The sequence below is a fragment of the Asparagus officinalis genome, chromosome 3 (assembly GCF_001876935.1).
Source record: "Asparagus officinalis chromosome 3, Aspof.V1, whole genome shotgun sequence".
NCBI lineage: Eukaryota > Viridiplantae > Streptophyta > Magnoliopsida > Asparagales > Asparagaceae > Asparagus > Asparagus officinalis.
In genome coordinates, this window is record NC_033796.1 from 106,484,414 (window position 1) to 106,512,378 (window position 27,965).

Consider the following 27,965-nt stretch of genomic DNA (forward strand, 5'->3'; position numbering starts at 1 on the left):
AGTTACAATCAGATGACTTTCATGTCAACAAATAAAAACTTCAAATAGAGGACTTTTCACATAGATCGAGAAGAGTTATAATTCAACGACACTTCCGACAATTGATGAAAACTCTATTCAGTGGTCTTCACAATCAACGAAGAGGTTACAAGTCATCTAGGACCTTTTAAATGCGGAATTCATCTTCGCGTTTCAATTCTTGAAAATGCAAGTGACCCCCGTGTTTCCAAGCTTCAACAAGCAAAACGCAAGCGACCCCCGCGTTTCCAAGCTTCAACAAGCAAAACACAAGCGGCCCTCGTGTTTTCGATATTCGATCAACACCCAACTCCGCGTCTCAATCCTAAGACGTGGAGTTAGGGTCCTGAACGCCAAATTAGGCGTTTAACTCATTCAAACATGAGTCGAACGGTTTCAGAACCATTTTCTCCACGATCTGAGGAAATCACGCCCACTTAGGAGCGGATTAAGGGGGCAGTTACACCCCCTTATTCTCCTATAAAACCTCAACAAACTCAACAGAGTAGGGGGTTGGATCTTTTTAACATAGGATCGGGCTTTTTCACAAAAAGGTCGGATCTTTTTTATATCAACGGCACCAAGGCAGTTCAGCTCAGTTGGGGAGATCATCTAGTGACCGGCTAAGGACAAATCTTGGAGGAGATTAGCATCTTCAACTTCAGCAACAAACAAATCTACTTGGCTTATTAACCGATAATTCGATTTTTAACAACTCTTTTCATAGAGTTTCAACTTGTTCTGAGTTCTTAAACTCGTTAAGAGTTCTTAATCAAACTTACCACGCAAGTTAATTATTCCTGCGAGATAAGACGGTCGGATCATCAACGGAGAGCAAATTCGACACAAGCATTCGAAGGAGGCACTCCATCGCTACTGTGAAGGACCCTGAATTAAACAAAGAGAAGAATCCAGATCATTCTCCTTTCTTTTGTAATCGAAATTCAAATTATAATTAAGATCGAGAGAATACAAGTCAATTTTCTTTTATTCTTTTTACTGTAAATTTTTCACCAAACACCGAGCTTGATGAGTATCAATGCCGAATGCTCAGAGAATACTAATATGCAAGAGTTTGCAAAAATCCAAGAGTCTCAAATCTGAGAGTTCAGATTGAGTCTACTTCAACAATCCAGGCAAAAGGCTAGAAAAGTTCTACCAAGCAAGCCAATGAAGATCTCTATTTGAAGAGTCTTAAAATGCTCGGCCCTTTTGAAAATATTGTCAGGCGAACTGAACCGAACCCCTTTCATGTTGGTAAAGGGGTCATATAAATAGGCAATGGATGACATGAGTCATCCCTTGATTTGTGGGATGTGACCACGTAATAGGAATAAGGAGTAGCATATTCCCCTTATAGCTATGGGATGTGACCACTATAGGGGTGATGAGAGTCATGCCTTATTACCCAGGATGTAGGAAGTGGGTAGGCCTACTCCCCTAAGCAAGCAGTCGCTTGTACTATTTAGGCAGGGCTGACAGGATTGTAGACGAGCTTGAGAGCTGCTTGAACGTTCAAGCGAGCTTGTAGGCGAGCTTGGCGAACAGGCGGGGTCGGCTGGCGGACCCCTCGAGCTTGTCGTTCGTTGACAAGCTGAGTTCGCGCGTGCGAACTCACTCTAATCGGGCTTGACTCGTGTGGGTGAGCAAGGCGTTCAGGCGAGGTCGAGCTCGTGCTGGAGAACTCGATAATCAGCCGAGCTTGACTCATGCTGGCGAGTTAAGCAAACAGGCGAGGTCGACTTGGCCTCTTGAATGCAGGAGAGCTTGTCTTGTGCTGGTAAGTCAAGCAAACATGTGAGCTTTGGCTTACGGGTGAGCTCTGTGTGTTGGTGAGATTTAGCTTGCAGGTAAGCTCTGCTTGGCCTCTTGAATGCAGGCGAGCTTGACTTGTGCTGGCAAATTAAGCAATGCAAGCGAGCTTTGGCTTGCAAACGAACGAAGTGTGTTGGCAAGCTTTGACTTGCAGACGAGCTCTACTTAACCTTTTGCTTGCTTTGAGCACGCAGGCGAGCTCTAATGGGTGAGGTTTGAGCTCTCTTGTATAAAGGCAATTTTTATTATCTACAAAACCTCCTTCAAAATTTTCAGACCTAAATCAGGTTGTATGTGGTCTGGAACACTTTGAATGAAGAGGATCATTGTTCATTAGATTGGGCGAATGTAAGCACCTTGGTTGAGTTGAGCTCTTCAGGTGAGCTCGATGAAGTGTAGGCGAGCTTGATGAAGTGTAGGCGAGCTCAAGCCATTGGTAGGCGAGCTCAAAATATGCGGGCGAGCTTCGTACTTACAGGCGAGTTGGTTGGCTGCAGGCAATCCCTAAGTTTGTGAGGGCGAGCTTCGTACTTATAGGCGAGCTGGATTACTATAAGCGAGCCCCAAGTTTGTGAGGGCGAGTTTCGTGCTTGCAGGAGAGATGGATTACTGCAGGCGAGGCCCTAGTGCTTTCCAGCTAAAGCGACACCTCGTTTTCATGCGCGGGATTCGAGTCGTTGATTTGGTGGAGTTCTTGATCTCAACTGTCGATTCGATGAGAGATCGTGGCCAAAACCTCCAAATCTTGGCCGTTCGTTTTGGAATTCCAAACGTCCTGTCACGCTCGCGGCCGTTTGATTCAAACCGTCGAATTAAACCGTTGCAGGCGATCTGAACAGCTCATTTCGACTGAGCTAGCAAATCTCGACCATTGAGATTTGCCTATATGAAGCACTCACCTTCCTCGTCGGGAGGTTACTGTGCTATCGAAACTTTTGTTCAAGTTCTCAAAGTAAACCCGAACCTCCTTCGTTCTCGAGTTTGAAATGGCCTCATGAGTGCAAGCCACCGCTTCTAGTGGGAAGAAGGAATTGTTTTCCTTCTTCGCCGCTGTCGACGTTGCCGCTACTGTCGCGGTCACCCCTAACGTACCTCGAACTTACCAGGGTAAGCTAAGGACTGTGGGTGTGAAATGAATACATGAACGAACAGAATTGGGAAGATGAACTCTTCTGTGGCGAACTTCGTCGACTCCGGTGGAGTTCTGCTATTAAGGAGAGCTTGCTTGTTAGGCGAGCTTCGCTTGATTGGCGAGTTTCTGCCTTTATTAGGCAAGCTTAGCTGTCTGGCGAGCTCTGCTTGATATGTGAGTTTCTGCCTTCATTAGGCGAGCTCAGCTGTCTGGCGAGCTCTGCTATCTGGCGAGCTTTGGCCTTTGTCAGGTGAGCTTTGTTTGTTCATTCGCATGATGGAGCTCGCCTGTACTTCGCAGGCCGCTTGTCTTCAAGACTTATAATTTTTTTGACCTTTTGAGTCAAAATTCCTAACTTTTTTCTATTGCATTTTGCAGCTCGAGAGGAGACCCCAGTTGTAAGGTCCCACAGCCTAAAATCCTCTAGGAAAAGACCTCTCTCCAGAGAGGAAGCGGACCGATATGAGGAGATCGCCCGCAAGAGGAGGCCGACGAGATCGTAGTCTGAGCCCATTCTGATATCTGATGATGAAGAGGAGTTACCCGCTCTGGCCTCCGCTCGGACATACTCCCCTCAGTCCAAGTGTAAGTCTGGCTTCCCTGACCCAGCCAACATAGGGGGCTATGGATGGAGGTCACCCGTTGATGACAACGGGGCTCTCCCCCGGGTGCGACCCATCGCTATGATAGCCCTTGGTCAAGAATCTGCTTCTCCGGACCTCGGCTCTGTGCAGGGCCTCATCTAACGGTTAGAGAATGCTATGAAACAAGTAATCTCTATCGTTAGCGTTGGGTGGGGCACTTTTTCTTACTTTTATCCCTTCATAGTAGATAGTGTTAGACCCCTAGAGGGGGGTGATTAGGGTCTTATGCTAATCTAATCCGATTTAATGCCAATTAAAAACTAATTAATAAGTTATCCTAGCAAGTATGAAATACAACAATGTATATGAGCTAGGACAAGTAATATGAACAACAAGATATATCCTAACAAAGAGATATATGCAATGTATGTGCAAGGATATATAAACTCAAAGGTAAACAATCTAAACTAGATAGTGGGAAATATAATCAACAAGCAATATATAAAAGCGATATAAGATATGAACATAAAAGAGTGCGCCAATGCAATCACAAACAAACAATATGATTACGGAGTTCGGTCCCCACGACCTACGTCTCCGCTCCTCACCTCGAGGAGATCTCCACTATCTCAACCGGGTTTTCTACGTTCACCCGAACAACGTTTACACCTCACAATACAATCACTATGTAATTACACCTCACACACTAAGTGTTGGTCCTAGCCCGTGTTCTCCTCCTCAAGTGCTCGGTTACAACCTCTCCCTAGGCACGTCAACCGACGCCACTCCTCTTGGATTTGACCCCATCTCTCACCACACACTTCTCTCGGTGTACAAGTGTATTACAAATGAATCCTCACATTTAAGTACAATATAAATCAATTGATTGTTCTCTAAACAAGGTGAGAACTCAATTAAGCTCACTCTCAATGTCACAAACCCACAACCCTAAATTATACTATGAATGTAAATACAATAAGCTCAATAGGTTGTGTGTGAACAAAGAGATAAAATAATATAAACTCAATATGAAATCTAGCTTATGAAATTAAGAACAAACTTATAAAATGCTAGAATTGAGTTTAAGGAAACTTCTCTTTAGATGACAAGAGAGAGGGAGAAGAATGAATGCTCAAACACCAAGAATGATCTCCACTTGCTCTTGTGAAATTTGCTCCACAAACCAAACTCTTGTAAATGCTTAAAAGCTTTTTAAACAAACACTAAAAACAAACTTAAACCCTTGATTAAAACTTTCTTAAACTTGTTTTAAAACTCTCTTAGATAATTTGAAAAAGAACAGCAATGGGGTATTTATACCCACTCAAAAACTCAGCCAAAACCCCCAAAACAAAAGACCAAAAACCCAGCCAATGGTAACAAAAAAATAGCCGTTGGAAACTGTCAGACTAAGGGGCGGTCGACCGACAAAATTTTCAGTCGACCGACGAAATCATTCGGTCGACCGACGGAAATTTCGGTCGACCGCTATCCAGGTCGAAAACAAAAGAAAACAAGCAGACATCTCCGGTCGACCGGTACGGTCGACCGATGGAGATCTCGGTCGACCGCATCGGTCGACCGACCAACTCTCTGTCGCCCAGTGAGCATATGAACTCAGGTTCGGTCGACCGGTTCGGTCAACCGAAAACTGACATACTCAAAACCTGATTTGCTGATTTTAAAATGATGTTTAAAAATATCAAATAAATTCCAAAAAATATAAAACTTTGGAGAATGATTGTAGACATGATAATAAACATGCTACAATGACTGGTTTCGAAAAAGGACTTCCCAAAAGAAAAATATCATCATTTTGCAAATATGTTCAAAAACATGAAAACCTAAAAATTGATATTTTAATATTTTGACTTAAACCAACTTTTGAAGCTTTGTAAAATGTTTTTATAGACTTAGTAAAACATGTATAAACTGATATTGAAGTCTATAAACTAACAAGACAATATTTTCACAAAATTACATATTCTATGCAATAAGTACTAAAACACAATAGAGTATGTAATATCATAAAAACCAAAACACATGTATGTATATATAACTATATATATGCATAGAAACCAAAACTTGTGTATATATATATAACTATATATATATGAAGAAACCAATAAAATGTGTAAAACTTGTGTATATTATATTGAGCTTAGAGTATCTAACACACATAATATAACACTTAAACTAAAGTTACTCAAGCTTGATCTTGATCTTCATTGAGCTCAACTTGGTACACGTGCGGATGAAGCTTGAACTTGATCTTTAACTATGAATTGCAAGGCTTCAACCCGACATTCCGCCAACCTCCATTGGATATCATCGTTGAAGCTCTATTCCATCCATCCTCCAACTCGTTGTTTGCCTAGAATAAATATGAAAACACAAACACTAGACAGACAACATTAGTAGTAAATTGTTTGTAAATCATCATCAAAACAAGAAGGCCAACAATCTCTCCCTTTTTGATGATGACAAACAATTTACAAAAAGGATATATACATGAAAGAAAATGAATATATAAATTATAATTCACATGCATATAAACAAGAAAAAATATACTCACAATATTTCTCCCCCTTTGACAACATCAAAAAAAGGGGACAAAAATTAAGAGAGCGAAAGCTCCCCCTATCTATAAGCATAGATGAGTATAAAACATAAAAAGATATAGGGATTGCTCCCCCTATCAAAATGCCATATGGAATATATGAAATGAATATCATGGCAAACATGTGAGCAAGCATAAATATGAAAAATATGCTAAACACCACTCACATACAAAAAGACAATATGAGAACATATATAAATATATCAAGGTGAAAAATAGTGTCTCATATCAAAGAACATAAAAACCATTTGTATAGGTAGATTTATGAAATCAAAAGAAGAGAAACATGAGAATCATGCAAAAAGTTTTCAAATGAAAACAAATCAACCAAAAGAAATCATAAATCAAAGTTTAAATCCAAAAACGATGTTTGATCAATCAAGAAAATTCTCTTTGTGGGATTTGATCAAACCACATATGGAATACATTATAAGGCACGAATAGATGATCCATAAGCAACAAACACATAAATATCATCATATAAGTGAAATATAATGAATTCAAAGCAATAATTCAAAACAAAATCTTTAATAAAAGAATTTCAAGACGTAAATAGAGCACTTGTAAACTTTGCTATATATGTGTGCATGATGAGTAGATGATGATTTAGACTTGGCACACATATCCATAAGCTTCTTATGGTTGTCAATGCATATTTTCAAAGTTGAATCTAAAGATGAAATGCGATTATTCATAAGATTCAAATCTTCATTTTTAGGTACATATGCATTTTTATTAGAAGTGGAACATAAATAGTCATTTATAAAGGAAGCAGTATCATTTTGTATGTTCTCTACTTCTAAGTTGTCATTATCTTTTTCATGAGATAAGCTAGTTATAGATGTGGTTAATTTTTTATTTTCCAAAATTAACATGTCATTATTTTCTTTAAGCATGGTATTTTCTTTTGCAATGACATCCAATTTTGACACTAGCTCCTCATGATTGGATTCTAAAATATCATGCTTGCTTTTTAAATCATTAAAATCATTTTGCAACTTGTTAAAGGCATGTAATAATTTTTCACTAGCACAAGCAAGTTCATCATTAGGTAAATCATTAATAGATTCGAACTCGCAAACCTCACTAGGGCTATCGCCTAGTGCACGTGTGCATGAAGCTCCATATGAACTTGAAGCGGGATCCTCCAAAGCTTGTCGGATCGCCTCCAAGTCTCCTTGATGCGCTTCTATGAATTTCCATAATGTATAAGCGCTATCAAAAGAATCAAGCTTGTTAGACATAAATGAATCAAATGCATTTAATAAAAATTCTAACATAAGCTTGTTCATAATAAACATCTTTTTATCATGTTTGCTCCACTTGGATTTCTCCAACGTGGGCACAATATAAGCACAATCAATGATTTCCCATAAATCGATATTTTTAGATTGAACAAATATTTTGAATCTAAAACACCATTGAGCATAAGGGAAAGCATTGAATTTAGGAGCAATACTAGAATCATAGCCTAAACAAGATGCATCATTCATATTCATAATTTGTAAAAATATATGCAAGCAAGATACAAATAAAGCTCAAAAATAGATTAGCACAATAAGCTAACTTGGATCTTTAACTCAAGGCGATTAGACCTTAAATCAAAGAGCACCAAGCTCTGATACCAATTGTTAGACCCTAGAGGGGGGGTGATTAGGGTCTTATGCTAATCTAATCCGATTTTATACCAATTAAAATTAATTAATGAGTTATCCTAGCAAGTATGAAATACAACAATGTATATGAGCTAGGATAAGTAATATGAACAACAAGATATATCCTATATGATAGAAATATGTGCAAGGATATATAAACTCAAGGGTAAACAATCTAAACTAGATAGTGGGCAATATAATCAACAAGCAATATACAAAGGCGATATAAGATATAAACATAAAAGAAGTGCGCCAATGCAATCACAAACAAGCAATATGATTACGGAGTTCGGTCCCCACGACCTACGTCTCCGCTCCTCACCTCGAGGAGATCTCCACTATCACAACCGGGTTTTCTACGTTCACCCGAACAACGTTTACACCTCACAATACAATCACTATGTAATCACACCTCACACACTAAGTGTTGGTCCTAGCCCGTGTCCTCCTCCTCAAGTGCTCGGTTACAACCTCTCCCTAAGCACGTCAACCGACACCACTCCTCTTGGATTTGACCCCGTCTCTCACCACACACTTCTCTCGGTGTACAAGTGTATTACAAGTGAATCCTCACAATTAGGCACAATATGACAAATGATTGTTCTCTCTCTAACAAGGTGAGAACTCAATTAAGCACAACTCTAAGTCACTAATTCCACAACCCAAAATATACTATGAATGTAAATACTATAAGCTCAATAGGTTGTGTGTGAACAAAGAGATAAAATAATATAAACTCAATATGAAATCTAGCTTATGAAATTAAGAACAAACTTATAAAATGCTAGAATTGAGTTTAAGGAAACTTTTGTATAGATGACAAGAGAGAGGGAGAAGAATGAATGCTCAAACACCAAGGATGATCTCCACTTGCTCTTGTGAAATGATGATCTCCTCAAGCTCTTGTGAAATTGATTTCTCAAAAACAAACTCTCAAATGCTTAAAAGCTTTTTAAACAAACTTAAACCAAACATAAACCCTTGTTAAAACTTTCTTAAACTTGTTTTAAAACTCTCTTAGATAATTTGAAAAAGAACAGCAATGGGGTATTTATACCCACTTAAAAACTCAGCCAAAACCCCCAAAACAAAAGACCAAAAACCCAGCCAACGGTAACAAAAAAATAGCCGTTGGAAACTGTCAGACTAAGGGGCGGTCGACCGACGAAATTTTCGGTCGCCCGACGGAAATTTCGGTCGACCGCTATCCAGGTCGAAAACAAAAGAAACGACTGCGGCGGTCGACCGATGAACTCTCTGTCGCCCAGTGAGCATATGAACTCAGGTTCGGTCGACCGGTTCGGTCGACCGAAAACTGACATACTCAAAACCTGATTTGCTGATTTTAAAATGCTGTTTAAAAATATCAAATAAATTCCAAAAAATGTAAAACTTTAGAGAATGATTGTAGACATGATAATAAACATGCTACAATAACTGGTTTTGAAAAAGGACTTCCCAAAAGAAAAATATCATCATTTTGCAAATATGTTCAAAAACATGAAAACCTGAAAATTGATATTTTGATATTTTGACTTAAACCAACTTTTGAAGCTTTGTAAAATGTTTTTATAGACTTAGTAAAACATGTATAAACTGATATTGAAGTCTATAAACTAATAAGAAAATATTTTCACAAAATTACATATTCTATGCAATAAGTACTAAAACACAATAGAGTATGTAATATCATAAAAACCAAAACACATGTATGTATATATAACTATATATATGCATAGAAACCAAAACTTGTGTGTATATATATATATATAACTATATATATATGAAGAAACCAATAAAATGTGTGTGTATATTATATTGAGCTTAGAGTATCTAACACACATAATATAACACTTAAACTAAAGTTACCCAAGCTTGATCTTGATCTTCATTGAGCTCAACTTGGTACACGTGCGGATGAAGCTTGAACTTGATCTTTAACTATGAATTGCAAGGCTTCAACCCGACATTCCGCCAACCTCCATTGGATATCATCGTTGAAGCTCTATTCCATCCATCCTCCAACTCGTTGTTTGCCTAGAATAAATATAAAAACACAAACACTAGACAGACAACATTAGTAGTAAATTGTTTGTAAATCATCATCAAAACAAGAAGGCCAACAGATAGCTTGAGGGACATTCAGCGTATGGGTAGCATCGGGCTAGCTAGGTGCTATGAGCAAAAGCTCATTCGCCTGGAGGAAGTTATGCATCATCTAGAAGAGCTGGTATTCACCAACCCACGCAACGTGGTAGTGCCATCCATAATCGCAGCTCAAATTCAGAGGATGCAGGAGCGTAAAGCCCAAACGAGACGTTTATTAGAGCAGGAGGTTATTGTCGCGAACTTGTGTGAGCGACAACGTCACTTGCAGACCAAGATGGATGCTTACAACAATATTCCCGAGCGTACAGGGGTTAGGACTGCCTAGGGAGAGGTGACCCTAAAGGACTTTAAGCTCGAGAGCACTAGAGTTCATGGTGCTTATAGAGAAGCAATGGAAGCTCTCCATACGCTGTGTCGAGAAGACGCGGCTGTTGCTGCTGCTGAGGCCGAGCTCCAGAAGGAGGCTGAGGAGCAGATCCGAATGGAGCGGACGAAGAGGATGGTTAAGGCCAAGCTCGCATCCTTAGCCTGCTGGACTAAGCCCGACGGGGTTGATTTTGAGAAATTTTTATTTTCTTTGTTTGAATGTATTATTACGAATTTGTTTGAATGTATTGTCATAACTTTGTTCGTATGTATTGTCTCAAAAGCAACTTATGAATGCTTTTATTATCTGATCATTGCATCTCGAATAACTTGTGTACTTTCCTCGCTAGTTGACCCACACTTAGGATTTTTTAGCAAACCCTCAGCTATCAACGGATTTGATTCGTCTTTACCGATTACCGTTTGAATCGGGCTAATCATACTATTCCCCTCAGTATGATGAGTTGTTGAGAAGTTTTTTTTTAAACTTAACGATAAAATTTCTTCTCTACCCTTAGTCGTTCGAGGCGTTGGGTTGGGTTAATTACAATAATTAAGCTGTAATTAGGTTAGACCGTATTGTTTAAGTGTAACAACTTAGCCAAAATTAGGTTGGGTTGGGTTCATTTGTAATCAACAATAAGTTTATGTGTTTATCTTTGATCAACTATGAGTTTATAGGTACATATCTTCTATCCGGTGCATGCTCTGTATATGTTTTTCTCTGGCATGAAATATAATGTCATAAACACATGCAATAGTGATGTAAAATATCAAACACCACATTGTAGACAATCAATTTAGTGCAATTTCACTTTTTTCATTGATTTGAAGTTGCATTTTCATGCAACTACATAGACACTAACAGTTGAATGCTCATCATAAAACAAAATAAAATTTTGCACTCTATTTGCTTAATGATACATTACGTGGTTTCTCACCTATCACATTTATAAGAAAAACAAATATGATAATTACAATGGATGCAAAACTATAATTTTAAAATCTCCTACTAATCTCTTGCATCTCCTTCTTCATTTAAGGATTTTCAAATTTAAGTCGATTATTTTCATTTGCAAGCTTCTTCATTTTCTCTTTCATTTCCTCCATCTTCTTGCTCATCTCTTGAAGCTATCCCTTCATTTTCTTCTTCTTAGCTATTACTCTATTCATCAATTTCATTGACCTGAAGAAATTACAGAAACTCAGAAGAATCAGGCAAACCAGGCGGCGGTCGACCGGTCCGGTCGACCGCATTCGTGCACAAGGCTTCCTGTGCGTCTGGAAGGAGATCGGTCGACCGGTGCGGTCGACCGACGGTTCTCTGGAGTTTGGGTTTTCTACTGAGAGCTGGTCGGTCGACCGGGCCGGTTGACCGGAATTGATCGCGGTCGACCGGGTTCGTGTTGCCCTAGAAAGCTTCCGCCGCGCACAACAATTGGTATCAGAGCTAGATCGACAACATGGGAGATGCAAGCACGTCAGGTTCGTCTCTAACAAAGGCGATACAGAGTCTGAGCATCAATAACACGAAGATTGATGTTCCGAAGTTCGATGGCAAGATCAATTTTGGATTGTGGAGGTGTCAGGTGATGGATGCTTTGGATGCACAGAATTTGGAGGAGACTCTTGAGTTAAAAGAGAAACCCGCTGAGTTGGAGGATAAGGTTTGGAGAAAGATGAACAGTAGAGCTTGTGGTGTTATTAGGTCATGCTTGACGCCGGATCTTATTTATGATGTTATGAACGAGACGTCGGCGAAGAAGATGTGGGAAACACTCAATGAGAAATATCTTACGAAGAGCATTGAGAATCGGCTTCACTTGAAGAAGAGATTTTACCAGTTCAAGATGAAGAGAGGGGTTTCCATCAGGGAGCATGTCAACAATTTCACTAAGCTACTTTCAGATATGGCCAATGTTGATATTATAGTTGAGGATGAAGACAAGGCGATGCTACTTCTGTGTTCGTTGCCCGAAGATGATTATGGTACGTTCGTTCTCACTATGATCAATGGAAGAACTACAGTTAGCTACAAGGAGGTGACCTCAGCTTTGGTGAACTATGAGTTGAGGAAGAGTGATGGTGAACCCTCCGAGAAGGCATCGGGAGATGCGTTAGCAGTTCGAGGCCGAGATCCAAACCGTCGTCAGTTTAACCGCTCAAAGTCAAAGAATAGGAGTGCCTATAAGAGTGTTGGTAGAAATCAATGTCGGTATTGTAAAGAAGAAGGACATTGGAAGATTGACTGCCCAAAGTGGAAAGAAAAAGCCGGAAAGAATAAGGGGAAAGCTGCACAAGCTTCAGAAGTGAATGTTGCAAAAGCTATTGGTGAGCATTCAGATTCAGATTCTTCAGGCTATTCGTGCCCTGCTTTACCGTCGGTTTGCTATACGGTTTCCACGGAGTGGATGATGGATTCGGGAGCTACATATCACATCTGCCCTAAGAGGAAGTGGTTTTCTAGCTTTGAGGAACTGGAAAGAGGGGACGTCGTGCTTATGGGTAATGATCACGTATGCCCTATTGGTGGTATTGGTTCAGTCCGGATCAGGATGCATGATGGTGTAGTGAGGGAATTGAAGGAAGTGAGGTTCGTGCCGCAGTTGACGAAGAACATCATTTCTCTTGGGACTTTGGAGGCAGCAGGATATCGAGTGATCTTAGAGGATGCTACAGTGAAGGTCACGAAGGGTTCTATGGTGGTGATGCGAGGTGTCAGGGAAAACTACCTATACTACTTGAAGGGCAAGACAGTTACAGGGGGTCTGGCAGCTTCTATCACTACAGAGGAGGACACTACCACCTTATGGCACATGAGACTTGGACACACAGGAGATAAGTCCCTACAGTCATTGGCTAAACAGGGGCTATTAAAAGGTGCTAAGACCTGCAAGATGGAGTTGTGTGAGCATTGTGTACTTGGGAAGAAGACTAGAGTGAAGTTCGGCACCGCTGTTCATAACACCCAAGGTACATTGGATTATATTCACACGGACGTTTGGGGTCCTTCCAAGAACACATCTCTTGGTGGGGCCAACTATTTTGTCACTTTCATTGATGATTATTCCAGGAGGAATTGGGTATACCCGATGAAGCATAAACATCAGGTCCTGGATATTTTTGTGGAGTGGAAGAAGAAAGTGGAGCTGCAGACAGGTAGAAAGGTGAAGACTCTACGTTCAGATAACGGTGGAGAGTACAAGAGTGATCCGTTTCTGCAGTTTTGCCGGGATCACGGCATTAGAAGACACTTCACAGTTCGAGAGACACCGCAACAGAACGGGGTGGCTGAGAGATTGAACCGTACCTTGCTGGAGAAGGTGCGGTGTATGATGACGCAGAGTGGATTGCCTAGATCTTTTTGGGCCGAGGCGTTGGTTTATGCGAGCCATCTTGTGAACAGGTTGCCGTGCACTGCGATAGACGGGAAGACTCCTTTGGAGCGTTGGTTTGGTTCGGTGGCTAGTGACTATGAGTCGCTTCGGATATTCGGGTGTCCAGCTTATTATCATGTCAGTGATGGCAAATTAAATCCGAGAGCGAGGAAAGCAGTCTTTGTGGGATTTAGGGATGGAGTCAAAGGCTTCAAGTTATGGGATCCACAGGACAAGAAGATAGTTATTAGCAGAGATGTCACATTTGACGAGGCGTACATGATGAGGCCTCGAGCCCCTCAGCAGGTGGAGGGAGACCAGACAGGAGAGATATCGCAGCAGGTGGAGGATGATGTGACTCCACCCACTCCAGAGAACACTGTATCCATTGAGGCTCCTACAGAGGTGACACTGGGAGGAGATGAGATGACAGATGGGCAGATACAGGATACAGTAGATCATGGGACTCAGGAACAGGGTCATGTTCAGAGGACCATTGCAGCAGATAGACCGAGGAGAGAGATTCGTCGGCCAGCTAGGTATAATGATGTCATGGTCGCATATGCATTATCAGTGGAGGTCGTTGATGATATGGTTCCAGCCACATTCAGGGAGGCAGAGTCTAGCCCCGATTCGATCAGGTGGAGGGAAGCTATGGAGGAGGAGATGCGGTCTCTTCAGAAGAACGACACTTGGACACTTGCACATCTACCTAAGGGTAAGAAAGCTATTGGTTGCAAGTGGGTATATGCGAAGAAGGAGGGATCTTCTATTGGGGACATTCGGTTCAAAGCCAGATTAGTTGCCAAGGGATATGCACAGCTTGAGGGCATTGATTACAACGAGGTATTTTCACCCGTTGTGAAGCATTCGTCGATTCGGATTTTATTGGCGTTGGTGGCACAGTTGGATTTGGATTTGGTCCAGATGGATGTGAAGACAGCCTTTCTACACGGTGATTTAGATGAGGAGATCTACATGACACAACCACAGGGTTTCAAAGCTGCAGGAAAGGAAAATTTGGTTTGTAAGCTGAAGAAGTCTCTTTATGGTTTGAAGCAGTCACCAAGACAGTGGTATAAGAGATTCGACGGCTTTATGATTGGCCGAGGGTACACGAGGAGCCCATATGACCCATGTGTTTATATGCACAAGCTACAGGATGGTGAGCTCATATATTTGCTTTTATATGTTGATGATATGCTTATTGCTTCCAGGAATTCTTCAGCTATTCGAAAGCTGAAAGAGGAGTTATCATCCGAGTTTGAGATGAAGGATCTTGGAGAGGCAAAGAAGATATTGGGTATGGAGATCGAGCGAGACAGGGTGAAGGGGAAATTGAAGCTTACACAGAAGAGCTACTTGCAGAAGATGTTGAAGAAATTCAGCTTTGATGGCAATGCAAAAGCAGTTAGCACACCATTGGCTCCCCACTTCAAGCTTTCAGCGTTGATGTCACCTGTTTCAGTTGAGGACAGAGATTATATGTCGAAGGTCCCATATGCCAGTGCAGTAGGTAGCTTGATGTATGCGATGGTGTGTACGAGGCCAGATTTTTCACAGGCCGTGAGCATGGTATCGAGATACATGCATGACCCCGGGAAGGGTCACTGGGAGGCCGTGAAGTGGATTCTACGGTATGTTCGAGGCACCGTGGATGTTGGTTTAGTGTTTCAGAAGGATGAGAAGGACGGGCAGGCTTGTATTGGATATGTGGATTCAGACTATGCTGGAGATCTTGACAAACGCCGGTCTACGTCAGGTTATGCTTTTACTTTGGCAGGTGCACCTGTATGTTGGCGTTGCACGCTTCAGTCCACAGTGGCTCTCTCTACTACAGAGGCAGAGTATATGGTGGTTACTGAAGCTATTAAGGAGGCTTTATGGTTGCGTGGATTATTGGAGGACTTGGGGATTGCTCAGGAGACTATTCGGATATATTGTGATAGTATGTCGGCTATCTATTTGGCAAAGAACCAGGTTTATCATGCGCGCACGAAGCACATCGACGTCAGATTCCACTTTGTACGGGACGTCTTGGATGATGGAGATGTCATATTGGAGAAGGTCCACACAAATGACAACCCTGCAGATATGTTGACCAAAGCTGTTTCAGGAGTTAAATTTGGTCATTGTTTGAAGCTTTTGAACATCCTTCAGTGCTGAGGCCTTTGGAGACCATTATTATGAACTACGTTCGACTTGATTCCTTGGGCAAGAGGATACGTAGGCAGTCTTTCAGATGCAGTCGGTTTGATCAGTTGATTCAGTCAGGAAAACCAGGCGGCGGTCGACCGGTCCGGTCGACCGGATTCGTGCACAGGTGGTCGGTCGACCGGTGCGGTCGACCGAGGGGTTCTCTGGATTTTTGGGTTTTCTACTGAGAGCTGGTCGGTCGACCGGGCCGGTTGACCGGAATTGATCGCGGTCGACCGGGTCGGTCGACCGACGAAGCGGATATCAGTTTTTCCAGGTTTTCGACCCGGTTCGTTTTGTAAGTTCTATATATACCTAAACCTGTTTGTTTAGGGTAGAGGTTGGACGAATTTGAGCAGCCAAAGAGAGAGAATCATTGCATCCAATTGTGAGAGAGCTTTGAGAGATCTAGAGTTTTGTTTTAGGGTTTGGTCTGAGAGATTTGTAACCCTATTTGTATTCTCTTGATTTCTAGTAGAAAGAACTCCCCCCTCCTTGCCCCGTGGACGTAGGCAACTTGCCGAACCACGTAAATTGTGTGTTCTTGCTGTGATTGTGGTTTGTATATTGTTTGTGGTTTAGTTCGAGTTATTGTTCGTGTTGCCCTAGAAAGCTTCCGCCGCGCACAACATGACCTCCCAACAATCTCACAATATACCACATAAAAAAGTTCACATCTTTTATTATCGGTTAACACACTTGAGAAATGACAACTAAAAATAAGTAATAAGGAACTTATAAGGTAAAAAAAAACAAGTAGTAGTCAAATATGCTCTTAGGAATGAAAAGGGAGAGGGCACGTGAATCAGAGGGCCCCAGAGATTCACGTGAGATTCACGTGCGCCCTTAGTTGACCTGGGTTTGGTTAGTGAGTTATGGACAGATCACGCGAGAAACATTTGAGGGAGGGGGTTGGAGGGTATAATGGTCAACTCAGGTGTTTTTTGAGCTGAAAATAGAAATATATGTAACATTGCAAACACGTTAGCGAATAAATGTGATATTGATGAAAATAACTTTAAAAATGGTATGTTACAATTTGAATAAAAGTAAAAGGTGTTTTTTTTTACGTAAAAAAACCCTATAAAAAACTTTCAATATGGCCATACCACTTAAAGAGCGCACCTTCAGCCAAGGGCCCAGGCCCATTCCTTCGAAATCCAACTCCTGCTTAAAAATCGCGGCGTTTCAATGCGTTATCTGATGCCCTAAATAAATAATTAATTAATTAAATCTCCATTTTCACTCTCTTCAAGCTCCCAACCCGAAAATTCTCCATCAGAGCACAAACCCTAACCCTAATCTCCCAAATCCCCGAGCTCATCCACGAGCCCCCAGGGCTGGATCTCCTTCGATCGAGAGATGGCGGGAAGCGGGAGCATAAGCAGCAAGAACGTCTTTGCAGCGCTCGATTCGTTGAATAAGAAGAAGAAGGGGTCGTCGAAAAGTTCGGGTCCGATCAGGGAGGCCGAAGCAGCGCCGGTGGTTTGGCCGGTGGCCTCGACTCTCGAGGGGAAATCGTGGGCGGATATCGATGACGATGACGATTACTACGCGTCAGCGCCGCCGCCGGTTTGGGGATCGTCCGAGATGAACGAGAAGGATGAAGAGGTCACGGCGATAATCGAAGGGGTGCGTTTTGTTGATTTGGTTTTTTTTTTAGTACATCGTGAAAAAAATTTGAGAATATGCCTTGATTTGTACTGAAAAGATTTGATTTTTGTTGCTCTGAAATTTCAGAACAGAAATTTTCTTGGAGTGAATAGAATTATGTAGGCGACGTAGGAGAACTCACCCTAAAATATAGTTTCCGAATCTCTTGGGAACCCACGGTTGACTCTTGTAGCCCCTGACATATTAGATTCAACGGACACGAACATACCTGACATGCTTTCCGCGGTCCAGGCACCGACACGGACTGGCAGCGCTCTAGTCTAGTCCTGGGTAAATCACAACAATTCCAGCATCACCACTCTAGTTTTGTAGTGGCGACTAGTCCTAGGCGAACACTGCAATCTCACTGTCACCATCCGTGCCGTTCGATTGCAACCGGACTTTGGGGTTGGTTATGGTACTGTTTATAAGATCGTAGGAGTGGAGGGAACCCAAATCTCTTATATACCCACAATTGAGTTCCCGTTTAGTCAGTTCAGGACTAACCAGACATTAACAAATTAGTTTGATCATTGTTAATGATGATTCATTCATTGTGATAACGTAGTTCATTGATGGTGCCTTAAGTGATAATACGATTTCTTTTTGCATACCTTTGCTTAATGAAATTCATCAATTATTTCTTTTGATTTTATGAATCACAATGACTAGTTAGAAAAGATGTCCTGAATTGTGCTCGTCTTTGTCAATCAAGATTGCTTTCATTTCAAGTTGATAATTTTAACATGTTACTCATCAGAAATTTTTTCTAACTGGTGTGTTGATTGTTTTGATATTTTAATATTATGTTGTTTGAATTCTGTGATAGGACACCATGATCTTTTATTATCATTTGGTTGACTTGTGAAATAAGAATAATAAGTAGCCTGTCTTACTCCTATGCAGAGATGATGTGGTTAGTCATGCAAATATTTTTTGTTGAAGGGTTATTTCAGCAATATTTTATGCATAAGTAAATGGAAGTTCTGTATGATTTAGTCACCATACCTTTGCACATGTTCACTGTCTATTACGGGCTGCTTGTTTCGTGATTAAAACCTGGATATTGTGTTTCCAAGACACAACATGTCAGCCATGAAGCAGAAATGAGTAAAACCCTTTCTGTTTCTAATGTTTGCTTCACCAGTGATTTATAGAGAAGGCCCCCAAAAAGTTGCTGCCATGTCACATGGCCCACTGACTAACCAAGTGCTTTCTTCTTTTTGGGTTTTGAACAAAATCCATTTTCAAATCAACTGCTTTCTTCTTTTCGGGTTTTGAACCAAAGATAAAAGACGTGATGGAAACATTTCCACCCATGTTTTTTATGGCAAAGAAAAAAACACGTTAAAAGGTTTTCAAAGATACCCATAGATATGCAGTGAAATTGGTCTGTCAGCATTGATTTCCATTTTCTATTTTTTTTTGGGAGAACAACCGAACAGCCCGTTGCGTTAAATTTACCGATTAGAAGCTAGAAGCGATCGTGTTCAGTCGACACTCCAGTCTATATGATCTTCATTGTGTATAAGCATTGATGTTATTTCTTGTTTAAAGTAAATATTTGATGTTGGTATTGTTCTTGTGCGAAGATTTTTTTTTTAAACAAGCGTCGATTGTTAAAGTAGATCACTTTTTGGCCTTTTAGTAACACATCGTCATTTACTGCTTCGATAGATATCCCTTTCTATTGTAAAAGTTTTGGTCTATGAGTAAGTATTCCCTACATACGTACATACCTCGATACCTCCATCCTTATCTCATAATGTCATTTCGTCTTGCCGCAAACAAAGTTAGTACAATCACTCCCTTGCATAGATTCGACCAGGCTAAGCCACCCAATCTGGAATGGAGTTTCAGGTTCCAGAGTTGAATATCTGGTTTATATATGTATGTTTTTATATACGTAGATATATATACAAAGACATAGACGTGTACATATACATACAGACTTATATGTATGCATATACATACATATATAAAATATATTGGCACTTAACGCGTTCAGACCCTAAAACCAATGCAAGAAAGTGAAAACCAAGATATAATTACGTCAACATCTAGTGCTGCTCATATTATGTATCTCATAAGTAAATATAAAATCTGGCATCAGGTTTATAATTTTAAGGTTTCATGTGTATAGAATAGTGAGGAACCGAAATGATGTTGCGTCATGTTCCAGGAAAGTGAAAGTGAAGATGATCTGATTGAAGGTGAGGAGGATGACGATGAGGACGTTGATGATGAACCTGAAGAGGCTCCTACACAAACTGAGCCTGTTGTCAAGAAAGCTTTCCCTGCTCCAGTCGCACCTAAAGATACAGAGAGGCAACTGTCTAAGAAGGAGCTGAAGAAGAAAGAGCTAGCAGAGCTAGATGCTGTTTTGGCTGAGTTGGGAATATCAGGAAAGGATAGCGGAAGTTCTAGGCAAATAAAAGAAAATGGTAATTTGCTTTACATTTTCGAAGAACGCCACAATCCGTTTAGATTTTAATATAATCTTGCTACATTTAATTTTTTTTTTTTGAGGCGATAATTTTCCCTTGCATTTGTCTTTTTCTCCCATGATTGCTTGTTTGATATATATTAACAGCAAGAATGGGAGCCTATTGAATCAGTTCATCTGCTCCTGCTGATTCTACAAATTTAGGAACTGAAAATAAGTTGCGGTCACACCCTTTTTTTTGGGTGGGGTTTTTGGTGTGGGTTTTTTTTGGGTTTTTTTGTTTTGTGGGGTCCATTAGATGTCTTTCCCTTTGGCTCACAAATTGTGAATGTTTGAACTTTATAATGTATTTATGTCCTTAGGTGGTTATGTGAGATTAGAATAAGACCCATGGAGGATTACCGTTGTAGCTACATTTTTAACATAATCTAACCCAACTCTCTCTATCCATTAAAGATGCCAATGAAGAGAAGAAACCGGAGGAGAATGCCCCAGTTCCAGCAGAGACCAAGACCTCAAAGAAAAAGAAAGCAAAGAAAGAAAAACCATCAAAGGAGGTCAAAGATTCAACCGAGCAATCCAATGGCGTAGATGCTAATCCTACTGAAGAAGACAACTCTACGGTTGATGTAAAAGAGAAGCTAAAGAAGATGGCTTCGTTGAAGAAGAAGAAATCAAGCAAGGAGCTGGATGCCGCCGCAAAAGCTGCAGCAGTTGAAGCTGCTGCTAGAAGTAAAAGGCTTGCTGCTGCAAAGAAGAAAGAGAAGAACCACTATAATCAACAACCAGTGAGGTAAAAACCTCTGGTGGTTTAGTTTTGCAAGATGTAGTTGTTGTTACTTCAGTGAGTTAATTTGTGGAATGCACAATAAGACTAATTGTGGGTTGTTAAGTGCACAATAAGGTTTGAGGCTTTTTAATATCAATCATTGACTGATTATTTATTTTTCTTTTTCTTTTTTGGTTGTTTTCTCCTTTTCTTCTCATAGATAAGGTTGTTTATGTTAGTGTTGTCTCAGTTCTCAATATTTCTTCACTGCTTGATTCAACAGTCAACGTATCTATGAATTTTTCATGACCAAGCGCCAGAAATCTTATGAGAACATCTGCATCTTGCTGTGCCTTTGAATACTAAAGTGTCCAATCAGATGTAAATCAAATCAAGTATCAGTAACCTTCTGCCTTTGGAAATCAAGGCAAAGGGTATGACTATGGCCATTCCATGTAAAAGCTGTAAGCTCAAAATTTTCCATGTAGGCTGTAAGATAAAATTTTAAAATAATAATAATAATAATAATTTCCCCTTTCCTTCGTCTTGCGATACCGCAATTAATTGAGAGCAGTTGGACAATTACATAAAGATTTCACCAGCATGAACCAAAACATATTTGCTGTAACATGTAAAATCTTGCGTACTCGTGAAAGAAACGCTCCTCAAATTGCAACAATGCAGCGCAAGTACTGTTAATACAGTTAATTTTACCAACAGATACAACAGTATAACATTGTGGCCAGCAAAAACTATCAAATGTAGATCATTGAATCAATTGGTTCTCATCAGCTCAAAACAATTGAAACAAAATCAAACAAAAGAACAGGTCACATCTTATAACAAATACAAAAATGTAATATTTTTGCCTAAGATGACTGGCCTTGGATCACCAAAATCTCCAAGGATCCTTATAGGGGGGTACATAATTATCTGTTGGAGGAAGTAGACGGAATGATTCCACAGTTTGCCGTAAGAATGGTCCCATCTGCAAAAATAATTAATCAATTTTCTCGTCATGAAGACACCCATATGTGTTCCTTGCTTCCAGTTATCAACCAAGCCATAGACCAAAAATAGAGCTCTATAAAATCTTATGCTCCTTTCTTTCTTTCTTTCTTTCATCCAGACAAGGAGAAGCAAATTCTTGGGCAATTTGCTCACTGTTTTTTAATACACAATCACTTCTACCGTCCATAGCATTCTCCAAATAGCCAAAAAAACCCACAAATTACATGAATTAAAAAAAGAGTTAATTGCTGACACATACCCTCTATTATAGCGAGTTCACTACTTTGCAGATAACTACCTCATTAGGTAGCACTTATCACCCCTCAACCACTTTACTAGCACCTAAAACACCCCAGGATTCACACTTTGAGGAGGTTAAAATTGAAGATAACCCCCCTCTCCCTTACAAATCTAGGGGTGTCTCCCTTATAAATCTCGGGGTGCTGAGTGCTAATAAAATAGTTGAGGGTTGATAAGATCTATTGAAGGTATAAGTGAAGGGGACTGCATTTTACCCCTTTTTTATTAGCACTTAGAAGGCTCCCGAATGTCCAAACAAAGTTCTCTATTATCTGCATTTGTACTATAGGAGGTCTATATTCAACACCTAGAAGAGAATTTAATAGAATGAAATATTAGGGTATCTCTCCGCAACACATTAATTTAACGTTCACCCACATATCAAATACGAATGATGGGCAGAGAACTCTGTTTTGCGATCGGGGTTCAAAGTGCTAGTTTTTTTGGTGGGAATAAGTGGCTAACCCCACAAACAGAGAGCAGATCTGAAAGTAACCCCGGAACAATTTTCTACTTTCTCCCCCTTATCAGTGATGATTGTCATTTTTAACAAAGTCAACCAAATTTTTCATAGCAGAATATGAAATGCAGACTAAAAAGATGATTACACCTGGTGCTTGTAGACCAATCGATTTATCGTAATCGCACAGCATGAAAACAAACATCTGGTAGAATGTACTGCGAGAATATCTTGGCCATGACTTTACACACCATTGCAAAAGAAGTGATAAATATACATAAAGCTTTAACACTCAAACAGTGATCTTTTCATGGTATCAATTAGTACGTTTAAAGAAAATGATAAATTATCTGGATAAAATAATGACAAAAAAGATGACAATATGGTAAAGGGGCTTACATAATCCCATTTCTTGCCAATAGTTGAGGCATTCAGAGAATACAAATATCCTGTGAAAGCATAAGTTAGAATGTCAGCTAATAATGCACAATGAAAATGTCTGGAGTAGTTCTTTTTTTTCTTTTTCTTTTTTTTTTTTTGGGTGGGGGGTGAGGGGAAGAAGAAGAGCTTGGACTGCATTGCCAATGATAAAGGCAAATAAATTTTGCATTTTTAACTCACTAGTTGATATCATGTTCAATAAGAATTTAAAACAGGAAAAAAAAAAAGTTAATACCGTCTCGCTCTCCAGTAGAAGCCACATTGTGTCTATAAACGTTTGATTCTTGCACCTGATACCGGGCATCAAAAAGATGTTCAAATATCTCTCGAAACTTATTCAAAAATAACAACATGAAAAACATAGAAACCCACAATTTTGTTTGTTTATTATTCCACAGACCTCATTATCAAGCACCAGTTCTTTTTTTTTTTTGGTTATTATTGATTGAAAATCTCTTTCAAAAGTGAAGAGCAGAAAACTTACAACTTTTGTAGGAGATTTCCGAACAAGATACTCATAGTACCAGTAAGGTTCACCGTCCACCTATATATAGAATGACCAAATAATTTGATAGGTCAGAAGAATGAATCCAAATACAAAAGTTGCATATAAATGCTTACTTTGTTAGAATGTGCGTCAAGAACAGAACTCTCAACCGTGCGCTGGTCCGTGGATACAGGCTGCACGAAAAAAGAAACAGTCTGTGTAAGGCATATTTGATGGTGCATTCCTAAATAGTATCTCATAAACCAAGTTTACATGGTATTATATGAATAAAAAATGTAAGCAGGTATTTATTTGGTGCACCTTCATAATAACAATGTAGTTATAAAAATACTTTTATAACAGAAGTATATATGCTGGGGTGCCAAATTTCAAGCAGGACGACTATACTCTCTTTTTATTTCCTACAATCATATATTCAAATTCTAACGGTTGTACCTCTCATATATATTATGCCTTTCAACATCGCCTTTCACAAGCAAAACTGATCAATGAATTGGTACCTTGTGCAATTTTAACCCCATAAATAGGACTTGGCAATTCCCTTGCTTATGATAACTTTCTTGATGTTCCAGTATCATAAAAACAAGAAACAGTCTTTTGCCTTCTTACTTTTTACTTTTGGTTAAAGTGATTGGGCAATAGTACCAGTGCAGACTTGTCGGATAAAACAGAATCAGCGATATCTTTTGCCGTCCATGATCCCTTGTCATTAGAAGTTAGAAATCGAGAATTTGGGGGACCAATCTGCACACATAGACCTGAAATCATTAATCAAACTTTGCAGAGATTTGTATTAAATTAGAAGAGAACATCTTCACCGAAGAGCCATAGTAACCTTTACTTGCTTGAGAAGAAGCATTTGAAAAGTGCAAATCAAGAGGCTAAATAGATAACTTATGACTTCTACCTTTACACTCTTCAAGTGCTTTCTTCCATGACAACCTGAAGGATGTCATTTCACATGAAATGAATTGCTAAGGCTATTAATGGGAGATTTCATAGTTACATCAAAGTTACCGAAACAGAGATGACAAGGTTATTGATGATGTCAACTCGCTCATACACAATGCGCTGTCGTGCATTAGCTGTTTAATATAAACTTTGTTAGCTTACACTGGAAAATTTATGTTGAATAGTTAAATAACTGGATATGCAAGTATGCTTCATATAAAGTTTAATGGAAGTACTTAATACAGCTGACTGGCCATTTCCATGTGTTGTCAAAAAGAAAAAATTTATTACCAAGAGTTTGAAGATAATTAGGAGCCCAACTTACGTGATAGTGGAGCAGCAGATGAATAACGTTCTGGTTTTCTCGATTCCACCCTTAAAAAGTTACAAATGTTAGATCAGGATAGGATTTATCACATTATATGTATGAAAAGAATGCAAACTTTTGAACTTGAATATTTGACGCAGAAATAAAAGATATATCAACAATCAATGTAGCTTGTTCTAGAAAACTGAAGTGTTGAATTTATTATAGCGCTTTTAATGAGAATACCAGACCTAAATGGAAAAAAAATATGAGATTCTGCATATGGCTCAAGGAACATATTGCAAATTACCATTTGAAGGTAAGTTTCTTTGCAGGCAACTCAATAGGGTATAGAAAAGAATATGCATTGATGTCATCCACTGATAAAGCCATTTTCACATCTTCACTCCCCAGTGCAAGCTCAGCATGTACATCTACAAAAAAAAAAGAAGAAGAAGAAGAAACAATGCATTAACAAATATAGAGTTGTAAGAATACACAGATTTAGATGGAGTGGATTGTGACTGGAATAAAAAGAAGAGGTCACACATTTCTTTTCTCAATTATCTAGTCTAAGAGAAAACAAACTCTGATATATACCAATGACCTACATCACTATGCTCAGAGTAATTCTTAAAATCTGCTTAATATATATGAACATTACAGGTCATAATGCATGTTAACACAATCAAACAAAGATTAAATACAAACCACAACCATCACTGAGAATCTGTCAGAACAATTTAGCGAGCTACCTGGTTCTGGATGAATAGCCTTTTTTTTACTAAAACCAGTTAAGAACTTAAGATTTATCAAAAGAGAAGAATGTGTCGTGCTAGTAATCTAATCTTTGAGGCCTTGTCTATGAAGTTTTGACTAGTAAGAAGCGTCAAGTGGAACCTTCTCAAACCTTTTGTTATGTAATGCAAAAACATTAAACATCTTATTTATGATATCCGCCCACCTCCGTAGCACTCGCAAAGAATCCAAATAGAGTAACTCAGATTGCCAAGGGCATTATTCTCATAAGTAAATAGTCTTGAGTCTCTTGAGTTTTAACTCCCACAATCCACAATGGAAGTGTCACTTAGAGATAGTTCTATAGGGTTATAGAATTAAGAGGATGCTCAAAGAGCATTGACATGCATTCTCAGCAACACAAAAAAAAAGGGGGACTCAGGCAGGGACTTATGTTTTGATTGCAAATGTGAACTGCAAGAGGTTAGTTCCTCGGTTGAGTTTACTTTCAGCACAATATAGGTATTTGTGTCTCTTTCCATTATAACAAAACCAATGTTGTTTTATGGAAATGTCAATATCATCTCTATATTGGTACTAATTCATCTAGTTGGTTCATTCTGTTGTATTAAGGGTTGTCCCCTGTGCAGGACAAATACACAGCATATGAAAGTCTCTTGTAAAAATCCCGTTAAGCGACAATATTAAATTGTAATAAAATGGCACAATTCATCTATGTATAGCAACCTCTGCTTCAAGTAATCTCACTAGTTCTAAACAATATAATTCTAGACTAATTCCTTTTTATTTCACTTTTTATCTTCTTTGCACATTAAGTTCTCAAATAACTAACTTGAGGTAACTAGGCAATCAAGTTACGTGACACTGTTCAATTGGGTATGCTTGATATTGCTTAAAAAATAATTTATTACAAGCTTTTTATCCTTATCTTGTGTTTGAAGGCATTTAACGGCCAAAATCAAAACGTAAAACCTCTATCCTAAAATCGGAATTTAGAAAATATCCTCTTCTCTCTTTAAGAAAACCCTCAGCCTACAAATAAATATTCTTAATGAATGTAGAGCTGGATAAGACGCAAGCTAATTTGAAACTCTCTTTTACCATGAGAAGGGAATAAAAGAGCAGCAGAAGTTGAGATGCCAAAGAGAACCAAATCCCTTCTCTGGATGCTTTTTGATGAAATGGGCGCCGAGTAAGAAGATACAATGACATGGGTTTTCTTAAAAAACCCAGTTTTTTCTCTCCTCTTTGATGAACCAAGTTGCTGGTCCCTGCACACAAATCCAAAGAGAAAATCAGAGAGAGAGAGAGAGAGAGAGGGTAGAGGTGAATTTGTACCTCTTACAGAGAGACAAGGGAGAAAAAGAGGGAGGCGAGAAGAGAGCTGCTGCCATTAGAGCACCTCTTGCGCTCTCTCTCTCTCTCTCTTCGGGATTTTATTGTGATATGGTTGCTAGAAATTGAAAAAGAAAGAAAAATTAAAAGCTGACATGTGAAGTCTTTTAGCAGATATAACCTGCACAATACTCGATTTGCATGTGTATAGGCTTTAATTTTTTTTTCTAGATTAATGGCTGAGGGACCCCAAATAGGGGGGGAGCACGTGAGGTGTCCCCCTGGTTGCGTGATGCACTGTTCATGTGCAGCGCCCTTTTTTCTAGGTCTGTCATATCAAAACTTAAATTCTTTCCCAAATAAAATCAAATCTAGATCAGAATCAAATCCAAAATCATGAAAGATTTACTGGAATCCCCCAATCGTCTGGATCACTCATGATGGTTTTAGATTTGAGCATGTTATTTAGAAATATGAACACTTATAGCTTAATACAATAAAACCCTAGTTTTACCCATAGTTACCTCTTTTCTTTTTTTTTACTTTGATACATAAAGTTATTTTTTGTACCAAAAAATACTCCAAAATTCAATAAAATTAAACTTTGATAGGCAAATCATCTTTCTTGTCCAAAAAATTATCCCAAAGTTCAATAAAATTTAGTCTTAATACTTTTTATGCATACAACCTAGGTTTGTCATTTGAGTTACCTAGATCACATACGACGAAGATGTTGACTTAATCAACCGGGTACGCACCTTAAACTTTGAAGTGTAGGACATCTACACTTAGTATAATTTTACGGTTAAAGGCCACGTAGTTGACCTAAAAGCCCAAAAAAGAGACCTAGGTCTATAATAGCTGGCCTCAACGGGTCGGCTAACATGCTTTATCTCAACCTGACCCAGTTTATACAGCAGTCCATTTTAATTGGAGATAATTGATTCGAATCGTATCTCATCCTCAACATAATATGTTAAAGATATTAATTAATCAATTACTTTAATTGCCGACTCCTATATAAATGCTCAATCTACACTTGCATCGGCTGCATCATTCTACGCCAATTAGGTACTATCATGTAGCTCGGCTTGTTGCCCAAGTATCAAACTTGCAAGCCAAGTTATAAAATCAAGAGCTAAACTTACGCCAC

General features: G+C 39.4%; 2 protein-coding genes across 2 annotated transcripts; one reads left to right on the forward strand and one right to left on the reverse strand.

Moving 5' to 3' along the window:
* Positions 17,078 to 20,915, forward strand: LOC109835668 (nucleolin). The gene is made up of 3 exons (XM_020403650.1): positions 17,078 to 17,504; positions 19,708 to 19,969; positions 20,428 to 20,915. Exons 1-3 carry the CDS (start codon positions 17,235 to 17,237, stop codon positions 20,766 to 20,768), a joined length of 873 nt encoding a protein of 290 aa, XP_020259239.1. The 5' UTR covers positions 17,078 to 17,234; the 3' UTR covers positions 20,769 to 20,915.
* Positions 21,385 to 26,929, reverse strand: LOC109835669 (psbP domain-containing protein 5, chloroplastic). Its single transcript, XM_020403651.1, has 11 exons — positions 26,816 to 26,929; positions 26,579 to 26,748; positions 25,029 to 25,152; positions 24,737 to 24,786; positions 24,478 to 24,545; positions 24,106 to 24,204; positions 23,574 to 23,633; positions 23,437 to 23,496; positions 23,188 to 23,242; positions 22,911 to 22,960; positions 21,385 to 21,728 (listed from the first exon to the last, which is right to left on the reverse strand). The coding sequence occupies exons 1-11, from the start codon at positions 26,869 to 26,871 to the stop codon at positions 21,630 to 21,632; spliced, it is 891 nt and encodes a 296-aa protein (XP_020259240.1). The 5' UTR covers positions 26,872 to 26,929; the 3' UTR covers positions 21,385 to 21,629.

Excerpts from the sequence above, each read along its gene's own strand:
- LOC109835668 (XM_020403650.1), top strand. The coding sequence starts at position 17,235 with ATGGCGGGAAGCGGGAGCATAAGCAGCAAGAACGTCTTTGCAGCGCTC. Across the intron at positions 17,505-19,707 it reads TCACGGCGATAATCGAAGGG|GAAAGTGAAAGTGAAGATGA; the intron begins GTGCGTTTTGTT and ends GTCATGTTCCAG. Across the intron at positions 19,970-20,427 it reads TAGGCAAATAAAAGAAAATG|ATGCCAATGAAGAGAAGAAA; the intron begins GTAATTTGCTTT and ends TATCCATTAAAG.
- LOC109835669 (XM_020403651.1), bottom strand. The coding sequence starts at position 26,871 with ATGGCAGCAGCTCTCTTCTCGCCTCCCTCTTTTTCTCCCTTGTCTCTC. Across the intron at positions 26,749-26,815 it reads CCCTTGTCTCTCTGTAAGAG|GGACCAGCAACTTGGTTCAT; the intron begins GTACAAATTCAC and ends ATTTGTGTGCAG. Across the intron at positions 25,153-26,578 it reads TCTTTTATTCCCTTCTCATG|ATGTACATGCTGAGCTTGCA; the intron begins GTAAAAGAGAGT and ends TTTTTTTTGTAG.